Source organism: Octopus sinensis, linkage group LG5 (assembly GCF_006345805.1).
Source record: "Octopus sinensis linkage group LG5, ASM634580v1, whole genome shotgun sequence".
Classification (NCBI taxonomy): domain Eukaryota; kingdom Metazoa; phylum Mollusca; class Cephalopoda; order Octopoda; family Octopodidae; genus Octopus; species Octopus sinensis.
Window position 1 is genome coordinate 85,252,498 of NC_043001.1, and position 15,000 is coordinate 85,267,497.

A 15,000-nucleotide genomic window follows, 5' to 3' on the forward strand; every position below is an offset into this window, starting at 1 on the left:
AGAAAGAATTATTTATTTCATTGCACAGTATAGGTACAATGCACTGCTTTTTTTTTACATTATTTACTCTATTTATATTTGACGGAAGTTTTCCCGCATCTTGTTTGTTTCGGCTGATATACCCTCCAGCCTTCATCAGGTGTCTTGGGGAAATGTCGAACCTGGGTTCTCATTCCTAAGGCACTTTTCGATGTTGCGGTTTCTTTGTTGTAGTTGTTGTTATTAATATTATTATTATTATTGTTATTATTGAGTGAGAGAGCAGTGCAAGCCATCAAAGTGACACTGGGGTAAAATATACGAAGCCCAGTATACCCATCATGACTATCCGTCTGATAAGGGTACACTAGGCACATGCATCACAGCCATGTGTGCGCGACATAGTGATCTCATCTCAAGGTAAACAGCACATGATCTTGCAGGTGAGGCCCAGTTAGAATTTTCTTCTGGTCGAGTAGCCCATCCTGCTCAAAAGATCCCTGAATAAGGGTTGTTTAAGTAGGTTGAACGAAACGCCCATGTTTCCAGAGGTGAATTATTCAAATCCCAAAGAATCCCTCTCAACACATGACTATGATGCTCCCCCACTACTTCTGCTCGTGATCAGAGATGCACATATCTTCAGCCACTGAGGAACATGCTTAACTGGTTAAGTCCAAACAACTGACAAGCAAGTCTGTAGTATTGAGCAGAATATTTGCTGTAGCCCATCTGTTATACCAAGACAATGTACATGATAACACTTCTAATCAATTAAGATCAGAAGCCACGAGAGCCACTGCCTGGTACTGCATCAGGGCTTTATTATTTTATTATTATTATTATTATTATTATTATTATTATTATTATTATTATTATATTATCATTATTATCATCATCATCATCATTATCATCATCATCATTATCATCATCATCATCATTATTATTATTATTATTATTATTATTATTATTATTATTATTATTATTATTATTATTATTATTCAGGTCACTACCTGGAACCAAACTCAGAACGTTGGGGTTCGTAGCCCGCGCTCTTAACCACTACGGCATATCTTCTTTTTCCTTTTTTTTTCATCTATATATATATATATATTGTCAAGCTTTAATAATATGTCTTAGACACAACGTACCTTTCTACAAACATAATTATATAAACTATTCTATTAAGGTCAGATTTGGGGAGCAGTCGCATTGCTGTCTTGATGGCCAACCTCACAACATAGTAGAATTTTGGAGCAGAATAAATCAATTAATCTTTGATAACTGGTACGACGTATACTTTAGCAGCTGTGCGTCACCACTTCATATTTCATTTTCTGATACAGGAACATTTCGAATTGATTTCAACTACGTTATCTGCAGCGTATTTCTTATGAAGGAAATGTATCATTTTGAATGAGGCATTCTCTTTTTTATGCCTCAACTAATTATATCTCATCCACGGTGCATAGTCGTTCTGTCTGTTTAAATTTCGGTATCTTATGAAAGATTGGTTTAAGTTTTCATCTGGTACCAATTATCTGAGGTGTTATATCAATTTCTTTCTTTCTTTTTTTTTTTTTTGCAAATTGTTCTGTGTAAATTGAGACATCTCTTACCATCACGTCACTTGTAATTCTGAGCAAACATTTTGCAGCTTTCTACAATGTTCTCTATACATTCTCCTAGTTGATTACATTGACGGTATTTGTTCCTAGAACGGTGGAATGAACAGCCTTGTTTACTGAACTAATAGTTTGGAGCTTAAACTTGAGTACCTACCTGCATATTTCAGTATCTCTCTTTAAATCTTAAATCTGGTTCCACATTCATTATGATACATGAAATTTCCTTTCTGTTGACTCATCATGATGATCATCATGATAATCATCATGATCATCATCATTATCATCATCCTCCTCCTCATCACCATCATTATCGTTACTATAATCTTCATGATCGTCATCGACTTCGTCGTAGTCACTAACATCTTCATCATCATCATCATCATCATCATCAACATCAACATCATCATCCTCCTCCTCCTCCTCCTCATCATCATCTTCATCATCTTCATCATCATCATCATCATCATCATCATATCATGATCATCATGATCATCATGATCATCATGATCATGATCATGATCATCATGATCATCATCATCATAATCGTCATCATCATTATCATCATCATCATTATCATCTTCGTCACCTTCCATTAATTGTGTCATCAGTAAATGTTATTGAATATTCTAACAGAAATAATTTTAAACTGTTTTGATTTTGCTCCTATTTTTAGTGATGCCGTGTAGTATGATGCCAGTTCTTGAATTTGATGATGGAACAAAAATTCCACAAAGCATGGCTATGGCTAGATTTCTTGCAACAGAATATGGTAAAGTAATTATTTTTAATTTGTATTTTTTCAATTCAATTAAACAGCATTCTTAAACAGGTTAATATCTGCGTCGTCGTTCGTTCTGTTAGCAAATGGCAAGCAAATATACTGCATAAAACGTTGCATAATAGTTTTTATTCTTTCATTATTATACATATTTTAGTCATTTGACTGCGGTCATGCTGGAGCACCGACTTAAAGGGTTTTTAGACAAAGAACTCGAAGCCGGCGCTTATTCTTAGTAGGCCTACAACTTATTTTATCGGTATCTTTATAAGTTATGGAGGCATAAACACACAAGCATCGATTGTCAAGTAACGGTGGGTGTGACAAACAAAGACGCACGCACGTGCATACACATACACACAGACATGCAAATACGATGGCTTCTTTCAGTTTCCGTCTACCAGATCCACTCATAAGGCTTTGGTCGGCCCGACGCTCTAGCAGAAGGCTCTTGACCAATGTTTCACGCACGCAGTGTGCCTCAACCCGGAACGATGTTTTCGGGAAGCAAGATTCTTACCACTCAGCCATCGCTACGCCTATACACACACACACACACACACACACACACACACATACACACAAATGAATAACGGAAAATGTAATATACGAGACGTTTTATCATTAATCCCGACAAGTGTTTCGACACATCTGGCATCGACCCCTTATGGGTGGGACACTTAACAACTGGTTCAGTAGTATCCGGTGGTGCAGATATGTCTCATCGGGTGATAATAGATGCAACTCGTCAAAAAACAGTTCTGCAATGTATCTTCTTATTTCGCAGAAAGAAGAGCAGGAAAACGAAATATATTTTATATAGGTTAAAAATATAATTACACATGCCAAAAAGATACAAACACGCAATATAAAGAGAAAGCATTAAAAATAACGTTAACAGATATGGATGTAGAAATGCTCTATCGCAAGTTGCATGGCACGTGCACACTTGCTCATAGAAGCATCCACGAAAATGGAAGCATACGTACACGTATGGTTTAGTGCAATCACTATCACAATGGGAGCAAAAGTAGCTACTTGGTGTTTATAAGAATGGGGAGGTTAACGCTAAACTTAATTTAGCCATACGTTAAAGCAAATTATATTAACAATTATTCAAATTCATTCCGACTGCATTGTTCGAAAGCATATTTACATGCGTGTAGAAATTCTATTAATGATCTTCTCATTACTCCACAGAATAGACAGGGATTCCTCGGAGCAGAGTCGGCATCTGGAAATGATATTTTATGGTTTGCCTGCCTTACTAAGGATCAAGTTATGTTGTACTTAATTTTATCTTCCTTCAGTCGCCATACAAAATCGGCCAAAGATGTTGAACGTCTCTTATTGGTTCAGTTGAAGCTGGTGACATGGTCGAGACATCGATTCTTAAATGAATCAGCCGTCTGCATAATGTAGACATACGACCCTCCGCTTCTGTGCACGAAACATTTATATACAAGATTTGTACTCATACAGAGGTTCATCAATGGGCATTTTCATTTTTGTATACATCAGCATTTATCATATGTGTGTGTGTGTGTGCGGTGTCGGAGACATCGAAGGGCCGAGAGTGCGGTTGGGGAGATGTTCAGATGTTGGGAACGCCTGGAAATGTTAAACCGATCCACAGCGCGCTGGCAGACGCCCGCAAAAAGATCGACTGCTTGGAACTGGTTAGGAGCTGGCGTCCACTCATTAGATGTAGTGTCGTGGAATAGCGCACACAACCTAACACGAGGCACATGGCTGTGGTTATCGGAACGAGTCCGAAATTCGTTGCAAGATGGAATGAGGGGGATGAAGCGCAGGCCCCTACTGAGGATGGTAACAACAGACTGAAGTGGAGAAGGGGTGGATGGGACAGAAGTGGGAGGTGTGGTGGGGATAGTGGAAGGCTGGGAGAGGGGGGATTAGGGATAGGCTTGGGGTTGGAGTCACAGGAGTGGTGGTGAGGATGGGGAAGTGTATGAGAGAGGGTGTAGGAGAGGAGTTGGGATATTGGCATCGTGTGTGATGGAATGGAGGATGACTGGAGTTTACGTTGTTTGGTGTGAACGAGAAATTCATGAAAGAGATGATTGAAATGGGTTATGTAACGTAAATTGGAGTTTGCATGGGAGGGCGACTGAGAGGAGAAGATGGAAAAAGCAAGAGGGAGAAGGCGGTCGATGGTGTGTATTTTGGAGAGATTAGAACGAATGGTGGAGCGCATAAGGCGGTAGGAAGTAGTACGGAGTATGGGTAGGATGATTGAAGCAGAGTGGAGAGCGGGATAGAAATGGAGGCGGAAACTTTTGGGGATGAGGCGGTGATGAAGGCAGCGACTGAGAAAGGAAACGTGGCTAGAGAAGCGTGTTTTTTTGGAAAATCAGCAGGGAAATATTAATAGAAGGTTGAAAGTAGCAGAAAGCAGGTGTGGAAATGTGCTTTTTATAGGCGGTGATGATGGTGGAGGAGGAAAGGTTTATAATCGGGCATGATTGAAAGACGAGAACAGAAAGAAAGGAGAAAAAAGAGAAAAAATGGGGTAGTCGTACACAACACTTATATATTCATGCATGTACATACACACACGTATTTTAACTTGCATATTACAATACCAAATGCTGGACTAAATTAATTTGAACATTTCTTTATCTATTCTTTCCTTTCTCAAAATATTTGTCTCCGTATAGGTTTCCATGGTAACACAAATATGGAGAAACTTCGAGTGGATTATATATCGGAATGTTTCTACGATATCCTCGATGACTACCTTAGGATGTACCACGATGAGCATGGCAGAATGAGGGTTTGTTAATCCTTTAATGTATTCATGTATTCATCCATTCATCTTCACTGCTTGTTATTCCTGGGTGGATGGGGTTCGTGAATGCAGACTCCGAAGCAACCATCATCAGTTGAAATCCATCATTAGCCGAATTCCTAAGCGTTACCACCTGAGGCTATGGATATTATCGAATCACCTCGTTCTTGGTTTACTCCTACGTCTCCTGTGGAGGCGCGTGGTTTAGTGGTTAGGAAGTTGGACTCATTATCGTACGATTGTGGTTTCCCGAGCAGCGTCTTGTGCTCTTGAGAAAAATACTTCATTTCGCGTTGCGCTGGTCAACTCAGCTGGCAACAATCAATAATCCTGCGACGGATCGGCGTTTCGTTGTGGGGGAAATTCATACGCCATGGAAACCGGAAAGCCGGCCCTTAAGAATCGTCAAGTCTCGAGAAGGTAATTTTACCCACTTTACCTAGATCTCCTGCCTGAAGGTTTGCCATGAAGAATCCGTTTTGCAATTCTTTCCCGCAACATTCTGATCCTAAGCCCTATTAGTGACTCGACCTGGGAAAATTACCTGATCTCCGAGTTACACACCTTGTCAAGTAACGTTACTCCAGAATTCCACTTAATCAGTCAATACCGTATGAAATACAGTTCGTAATTTGAACTGTCATCTAACAGTAGCTCTCTTCTTAGGTCTTAGCCGAGGTCGACTTTGCCTTTCATCCTTTCGGGGTCGATAAATTAAGTACCAGTTACGCACTGGGGTCGATGTAATCGACTTAATCCATTTGTCTGTCCTTGTTTGTTCCTTCTGCGTTTATCCCCTTGTGGGTAGTAAAGAAATAGGCAGCTTTCTTCTTAGAATCATTGTAATTCGTGAGAGAGTAAAATGTCACCGTATGTTCAACAGAATCGGCAGGTCAGTTTTGGTGTTTTTCTTGAAATATATCTAGATATGTGTAAATATGGTTGAAATATCTTTACAAGAATTACAAACGTTATTTCGTTATTTCTTTTTTGCGTATTGTTTACACATTTGAAGGCGCAAGAATGCGGCTGTATGGCAAGAAATTTGCATCCCAATCACAGTCGCAGTGTGTAGCACCTTATGTTTTCTACTTCATGATATGACATCCACATACTGAACAATACTTAAGTTATTAGTGCCATTGTTTCTTTATGTATTTTGCAAGGCACGTTTGCTGCCACGATTTGTCACTGATGATGGATAGTCACGCAATACACATTTTATGCTGTCTTTCTCGAGCGTCATTTTCAAAGAATGTTAATAAAATAAAGAATTTTCCTTGAATTACTTGAGAGAATTGAAAAACCGCAATCTACTATGTTATCACACTTTCTCGATGCTGTTAAAAGTTTCGCACGATATATTGTGAGCTTTTAGTTCTCTTAAGAACTACTGCAATGACTACTTGTAGATCAATCTCAAATTTTCAAGATTCGATCTCACTTATCCATGAAAATCGCCTCTTAGATATTATTTTTAGTAGTAGTAGTAGTAGTAGTAGTAGTAGTAGTAGTAGTAGTAGTAGTAGCAGCAGCATCAGCAGTAGTAGTAGTATTAGTATTATTATTATTATTATTATTAGTAGTAGTAGTAGTAGTAGTAGTAGTAGTAGTAGTTGTTGTTGTTGTTGTTGTTATTGCAGGAGTAGTAATAGTTGCTATTTTTTTTAAACCCAAGGCCAACTATTTTGAAGAAACCACAATACTTGACCTATACTGTATTTTATGAAGTAATGAAACGACATAGATTTCAGTGGTGTGGTTCTGAAACACAAACGAAAGGAAAGATTCTTGTTTTCCAGGAAAAATTGATGTTTCTTAACTTACCCAAACCATTGTGTTTCTTCATTGTATGCTATCATACAGGGTTTACCAATAGTCACCCGACAGTAAATCAAAACTTCATGAATACTTAATATTCAGTTTTATTTATTCGTTTTAATTATGAATGCTTAATCATTGAATTTTTGAATTAAAATCACCATGTTGGGTTCTTTTCAACATTGTTTATTTATTAGCGAAGTCTCATACAAAATAATTTTTTTTAATTTTAATCTTCGAATTGAATGGTTCTGACTTATTGGCAAGTGAGTATTAGCCAACCATGTATATACAAAACTATAACGCCATTGACCAGTTCAGAGAACATACAATCTTTCTCTCGTTTTTATATAGAAGAACATAAGCTCGCTACAAAATTACTACTTCCCTTTCTCTGTCCACTTTTTCGTTTAATCTCTTTCCCAAATTTGCTAGTTTGTTTTTACTTAATATGCTAAAAGCGACAAGTTCCTGATATGTTTTTTCATTAGCATGTTCTGTTTAGTGTTTACATGAACAAATAACACAATTCTGTTTATAACAGCCAAGATCGAAGTTATGTTTCTCTTCTGCAAATGTTTAACTACTTTTGTTATGTTATTCACAAAATAAACAGACACTATATCATTCTCGATTATAAACAAACAAGGGAAACTTTACCTTCTCTGCAAATTAAAAAAAAATGAGAACTTATTTTTCTACTATATCATAAAGGTGTCTGAGCTCGTTTTGAAAGAGTGAACATATATTACATCTAATATATATATATATATATAAATCAAATAAGTAAGAACGATGTGAAGGTATTAATGCAATACGATCGTTTCAGGCGGCTCCATTTAATCGAACAATGCAAGCATTACATCAATTTGAAATACATCGCCATCTTCAGTTCAAAAAATATAGATTTCAACAGACAGGATATTCTAATATAAGTTTTTGCGAATATTTCATGAGAGCTACAGAATGAAAGCATTTCTTGCTGCCATTATTGTAGCAGAAATAAGCTAAGAGAGAATTTTGGAGTGGCAGAAATCTCTCTCTCTCTCTATCACACACACACACCGACACACACACACATACATATATATATATATATAATATATATATATATATATATATATATATATATATATATATATATATATATACATACATATATGTGTGTGTGTTAGAAATACCTACATTACTAGAAATAAGAGTCAAATATTCTAATGTTGCAATCAAATCACATAATTGTTTACATACAAGCTGACCGGGACCGTAACCTCCTGAAAAGCAATGGTGGCTATATTCCCAGACAGATCGCTCAGTTACGGCTTTTATGCCGTAGCCTCTTCAGTGGGATCAGCCCGACTCCTCTGTTCTCGGACGATGATCACTACCTCCATATATGTTTACACCATTGAAATTAATGGATGATTTAGCGAATCGCTAATGTATTAACAAATAATTAATAAAGGCAGCAGTAAGTAATATCTACCGAAAATGAAAACTATAATCGTCATTCAATATGATTGAGGGTGTTAGAAACACCTACATTGTGAAAAGAATGAGCCCAGCGCCCTAATGCAGCAGTGAAAGAACATAATTGTATGCATACATGCTGACAGTGACTGTAATCACCCGAAAAGCATGGGTTGAAATATTCCAAGACAGATCGGTCAGTTTTCAGTGCAGCATTAGAGCGTTCAGCTGTTATCTCTAGCAATGTAGGTCTTTTTAACACCCTCGGTCATATTTAATGATGGTTATACTTTTCCTTTTTGGTACACTTTGCTTAGTGCTGCCTTTATTAATTATTTTATATATATATATATATATATATATATATATATATATATATATATATATATATATATATATGTGTGTGTGTGTGTGTGTGGTGTGCGTATGTGTGTTGTAGATGTTAAGGCGTTTCACACTACTGAATTTATGTTAAAAATACAAAAAGAAAATCATTTGCAAAATTTATAGTGGAAAATAGTGAAGACGTATTTACGTTTTTACCTAAATATGTTTTTACCTAAAAATTACGTTTTTACCTAAATAAATTTCGCATTTATTTACGAATTTTTACGTTTTTACGTTTTTACCTAAAAATTACGTTTTTACCTAAAAATTACGTTTTTACCTAAATAAATTTCGCATACTTCAAAGAGACGATTTAGTCATGCCGAAATAAAAGGTAAAAATTAAACTGAAATGATTTGAATGAAATTAATCATTCATAATATCAGTGGTTAGGAAATTTCACGCGTCTTATGAAAATCACATGATGCTGGTGATCCGCATTCTCCAGATTACTGCTGACCAAACGATTCGGGTTCCTTTGTATTTAGGGTGTCTCAATATTTCTAATCGTTTGTGTAAATCTGTTGTTATAATGTTGTGCCCCTACTATAATAGGTACAAATGAAAATCTGATGCCTGATTATGAGAACTGTAGGTGTCTAATTATTCCTCCATTTATATTCTCCTTTCTCCAACTTTTGATCGGACGCTTCACCGAATAGCTAATCTTTTACTACGTGACTGTTATTCTCTGTTCCATAGTTGGTATATTGTGTATATTTAAATGCATGTTTGTGTATATATGTATGTATAAAATTATAACCTCTGTTTTTCAGTTTGAACAGTTTGGTGTCATGTCTAATGGAACAGTAAGTATGAAACATTTCTGTTTATAATATGTTAAGTTTATGAGATAGTGTTTTATTTTTTTTAAGCATGTTTCCCAACTAATTTCTCTAATGAAGGTACTTCTATGATTGAGCGTCTGGAGTATGCAATCGTGTCGAACACTCACAGGTTACTAACATAATAACAGTTGGTCAATTTATTTTATGGAATGTCAGTAGTAGCATGCTATAGTGCCGGTGGATGGTAGACGCAACATGAGTCTCGGGAAGTGTCTGAGTATGGACGATATTCTATTAAGTAGTCTATTTCAGAGATTAAGTTCCATTGGCACCAGCCAGCAATCACTGCTCTCTTGCCGAGGTAGGTATTACAGGTATGGGATAAACAGCAGAGTTATTAAACTCTTTCGTTCAATCGTCAATTGTCTGAACATTACAGATATTTCAGTCTGCGTATATATGCTGGTGAGGCTTTTATAGTCGATTTCAATGTTGCCTAAATCCTTTATAAAAATCGATCAGTGACCCCTTCTTTTCAAATATGTCAATCATACAGCCGATGTAAAATATACGTGACTGGTAGGAATGGTAAAAAGAGTTGTGGGATAGATGTATTTCATAGGGTTTAAAGAAATATTTTTTTCTAAGGAAAGCTTAACCAATTTCTACTAGGTCCATTTAAATATGCTGACGGCAGCAAGAGAAATGGTGTCTTAAAAATAATTTGAAGAATGTCATATGCGTGTAAGGAAGCTACGTACTGAATTCTGCTAGACCAGCATTTTTCAAACTTTTTTAAGGCAACCCACAGCAAGAACCGCAGTTTGCATCGCAACCCATTACATCCACGTGTAATAAATCAAACACAAATCCTATTCCCTATGTTCACTTATTTAACATCGACAATTTATATGTATATTTTTTATAAGTCGCACGTATTGGAATTGTATGTATCTATTTGTTTGAATGTAAAAATATTATTTTTAGAAAAATAAATTTAAAGGAAATTCCAACAAAAAATTAAAGTAAATAATATTTGAAAATAATGTCATTTAATGAGATTGATGTGTTTGTATGTTTATAAGCACCTGATTCCAGTAGGGAACAGATAAAGACAATGCTTCATGCATATTAGATGCAGTGTTTAGCCTGTTTCTGTCCTTCGTCTTTAACTGAGTTAATGTCGAAAATCGCAGTTCACATAAGTAGTTGCAAAAAGCAATAATAGAATAGCCTTTTTATTCAGTAGTGGAAATTCCCCTTTGTTCTTAATCCAAAATCAGTACAAATTTAATTTCTCAAAACCATTCCTAAGTGTGAGGGAATAACTAAGATGCAGCAATTCAGCTTCAACTTCAGGTAACAAGTTTAACTCAATTATTAACTCAGAACTTAGGAAATCAAATGGATGTTTTATCCAAAAGCTTTTCTTCACTGGTTCAAAATTCTCTTCAGCGAAATACTTATCAAAGCTTTGAGATAGGAAACTATCAAACTTGTTTGATAGTTAAGGTTTCAAGGGAAAAAAAGAGAGTGAGAGAGTGAAAGATTGAGAGACTGTCGATTGCCTTGGACAAACCCTTGAAGTTATTTCGACTGCGATGAAATCCTTTTTGTATAGGTATAATAAATTCATAATGATATGTACTATTATGTTTTGATTGGTAAAGCCTATCTTATCATGGCAGAAATTAGTAAAACTAGCGATGAATTATGAGCGCTGTGCAACATTCAGAGTTCTTTATATTCTGCACTTTGCACCAACTTGCGTTTTTTCTCATTTAAATCAATGACCTCATGTCTTTAGAATTAGACATAATAGCTGTCAGTGAGACCAGGATTTAAAACACACGCGCACTAGCCCCTATTTTCAACGACTATTAAATTTTTTGCGTCTGTTCGTTGGCCGGGAATGGGAGGTGGAATAGCATTGCTATTTAGAAAAGGCTTGGATCTCGAGGTAAGATCGGTCTTCCGAGACCCGGACGGTAAGCTGGTGGTCCTGGAAGTGAGTAAATAGCAAAGATGGTGTCTTTAGACTGCACGCTATCTATGCTCCTGCCGGGTTCAAACGTCCGGTGTCCAGAAGCTTTTCTATGTACGTCTCACCCTTTACTGTTAGTGGGAGATTGGAATGGCATCTTAGACACATGCTAAGATTAATGAGAGTAGCTGATAGAAGAGGGAGTGCAAAAGCCTCAAGCACCTGATCAGCCAGTTCCGACTGTCTCACAGGTGCCGGCGAGATTTCCATTATGCGCCATTCTGGACTTGGACCGACCGCATAGGGTCATTTAGATAGTATACAGACAGGATTTGCATTACGAAAATATACAGTAATAGCATAGGATGTCCACTTTTTAAAACGGTCGACTTGCAAATCACCAGTCTAACTTGCACGGTCAACCTAGATTCGAAGCGTAGGTTAGAAGCCGGGTACTGGAAGCTGAACAAGTCTTCCGGCACGTAAGGCATACAGAGACGAGTCAACAATTTAGTTAAGCAAAAGTTGACAGAAAGGTTCGCCGACAACATGTGGTGGGGCCTCCCAAAAGAGAGTTTAGAGCAATATCGATAGGGTTTAGCAAAGAAGTAACATTAGAAAAAATAGAAAAGAGGAAGAGCTAGTAGCTAAGTGAGACGAGACTAACTGTAGCGGTATTGCGAATCGACGTGCTAGCAGCGAGAATGGCATCTGGTGGGCCACATCTTTATTATCCTCTCCGCCACATTTTTTAAAAACTTTGTATGCTATGCATATGTCCCTTCTTTTTCATTTTATCCCGAGTATACTTTCTGTCTTTGATTTTTTATATATCTTCACTATATGTAAACACCCACAATTTATGTCTGTCTTTATATATGCGGCAAATAAATGAAATCGTCGTCGTCGTCGTCATCATCATCATCATCATCATCATCATCATCATTATTATTGTTAATATTATCGATGTTGCACAGTATACAATATCTTCAATCAACAACCTCACGATACTGTATACTGTGCGACATCTATAATAATAATAATAATGATGATGATGATGATTTTATTTATTATTATTATTATTATTATTATTATTTATTATTATTATTATTATTATTATTATTATTATTATTATTACTAAAGCGGCTAGCGGAATCGTAAATACGTGGGGCAAAATAATTTGTCATTTCGTCCGTGTTTACTTTCCGAGTTCAACTTCCACCGAGAACAACAGTGCCTTTCATCTTCTGAAGGTTAATAAAATAATTACGTGTTCAGTGCTTTGTCCATATATTATACAATCCATTCTCACGAAGTTTCAAGCCACGTGGATATAGTACAATGGATTATTATTGTTATAGATAACCGTATTTTATTGATGTTGTAAATATCAGGTTGTACTTTTCAGGATATATTTCATATGACTGTATATTTTTTTCCCAATTAATATAGAAAACAATGCCAAATGTAAATTATAAATAAAAATATAACACAAACATATCTATTTTATATTTTCCCAGTCAGAAAAATATTTGCGATTCCAGTCAACTTGCAGACGAATTCTTCCATATATGGAAAAAACGCTAGAAATGCGTTCCAGTGGCAATAAATTCTTCATGGGTGAACAGGTAATCAGTTATACCCACAACAATCACATGTAACACACCAAACATGCAGCACGTAAATAAATCAAGAAAATACATGAAAACATTGAAATAAACGACAGGAACTGGCCAGTCGCGTGTGAAATAAAAGAGATTATATTATACATATGCTCAGACAGACGTTCACATATGTGTATATGCATATATATATATATATATATATATATATATAGATATATATATATATATGTATGTATATAAGTAAGTATGTAAGCATGTAAGGGTGCCTGTCAAGGGTCGCCTCTTTTGTGTTTAAATGTACACTAATTTTACACACACACACACACACACACACACACACACACACACACACACACACACACACACACACATATAATATATAACCTCGCTAACTGAAGAGATACCAGTGCGGGTTTCAGCCCCTACATCCGAAAATTGGAGTTTTATTATGGCAACCGAATAATTGTCACATATTATATTACAGCTATATATATATCTATATATCTATGTATATGTATGTATAGGTATGTATATTTACACACACACATACATATATATATATATGTGTGTGTATGTGTGTGTTTGTGTATTTGTATGTAAGTATAAGGAGAATATAACACAAGAATGGAGGATAATAAGCCTTAATAGTATAGTAGAACATTTGTTATCAACAGTCATATGTGAGCGCTTCATGTTGTGCATTATAATTAATTCCACTTGTATCCACATACACAAATACACACACATAGCAATGGGTCTAGTTTGGCTTCGAAATATGTGAAACTCCACAATTAGGTGCACATAGTAAAGCATGAAAATATGCTTAATGCAGCTCAACGCGCCAGTGTGTGTGCAAACATACTTTCAATAGATGAAAATGTGCACATACGTGTGTACTTATATTTATAAATTTGTACGAGAACGTGTACGAGCCTTCTCACATGAAATCATCAAGAAATTAATCAATGAATGACGAACGTAAATTGTAATAAAATTTGCCAGGATAATGAAAGGGAGACAACAGTTAAAATTATTTCCCATGATATGTATGCCTCGTCTTCTCTCATCGGAGATGAACAGGATTAGCAGCGTCGCATAACAAAGGCCTGATGATTACTGACAATGCAGCAAGCGTGAAAATGAAAAAAGTTGTAATATAGATTCATTCGGCAAAACTTCTTCAAAGCGGTGCCTCAGCATAGTCACACTCTAATGACAGAAAGAATATATATATATATATATATATATATGAATTTATGAGCTGCTAATAGATTCATACATTTTTATTTTTTAACTGTTTCCGTCATTTGATAGCGGCCTTGCTGGAGCACTGCTTTGAAGAACATTTGGTCGAACGAAAATCATCCTCACTTTAGCTGAACCGCTAACTACGGGAACGTAAACAAACCAACTCCAGTTGTTAGTGTTGGTTGCGAAAAAGGAATGACGCACACACTCAAACACACATGCACTCACACATTCACACACACACACACACAACCGCGCGCACACACATACTCACATACACTCATACACACATACATATGTTTATAATAATAATAATAATGATAATAATAATGATAATGATAATGATAATAATAATAATAATAATAATAGTAATAATAAAATAATAATAATAATAATAGTAATAATAATAATAATAATATAATAATAATAATAACAACAATAATAATAATAATAATAATAATAATAATAATAATAATAATAATA

General features: G+C 35.8%; 1 protein-coding gene across 1 annotated transcript in view; it reads left to right on the forward strand.

The window, feature by feature from the left end:
* The window catches only part of LOC115212352 (S-crystallin 4-like), a 27,194-nt gene that overhangs the window by 6,572 nt on the left and 5,622 nt on the right, over positions 1 to 15,000 (forward strand). The window contains exons 2-5 of the mRNA XM_029781223.2: positions 2,281 to 2,376; positions 5,067 to 5,182; positions 9,649 to 9,681; positions 13,165 to 13,272. Of these exons, the coding sequence (XP_029637083.1) occupies positions 2,281 to 2,376; positions 5,067 to 5,182; positions 9,649 to 9,681; positions 13,165 to 13,272 (353 nt within the window). The remainder of the gene's footprint in view (positions 1 to 2,280; positions 2,377 to 5,066; positions 5,183 to 9,648; positions 9,682 to 13,164; positions 13,273 to 15,000) is intronic.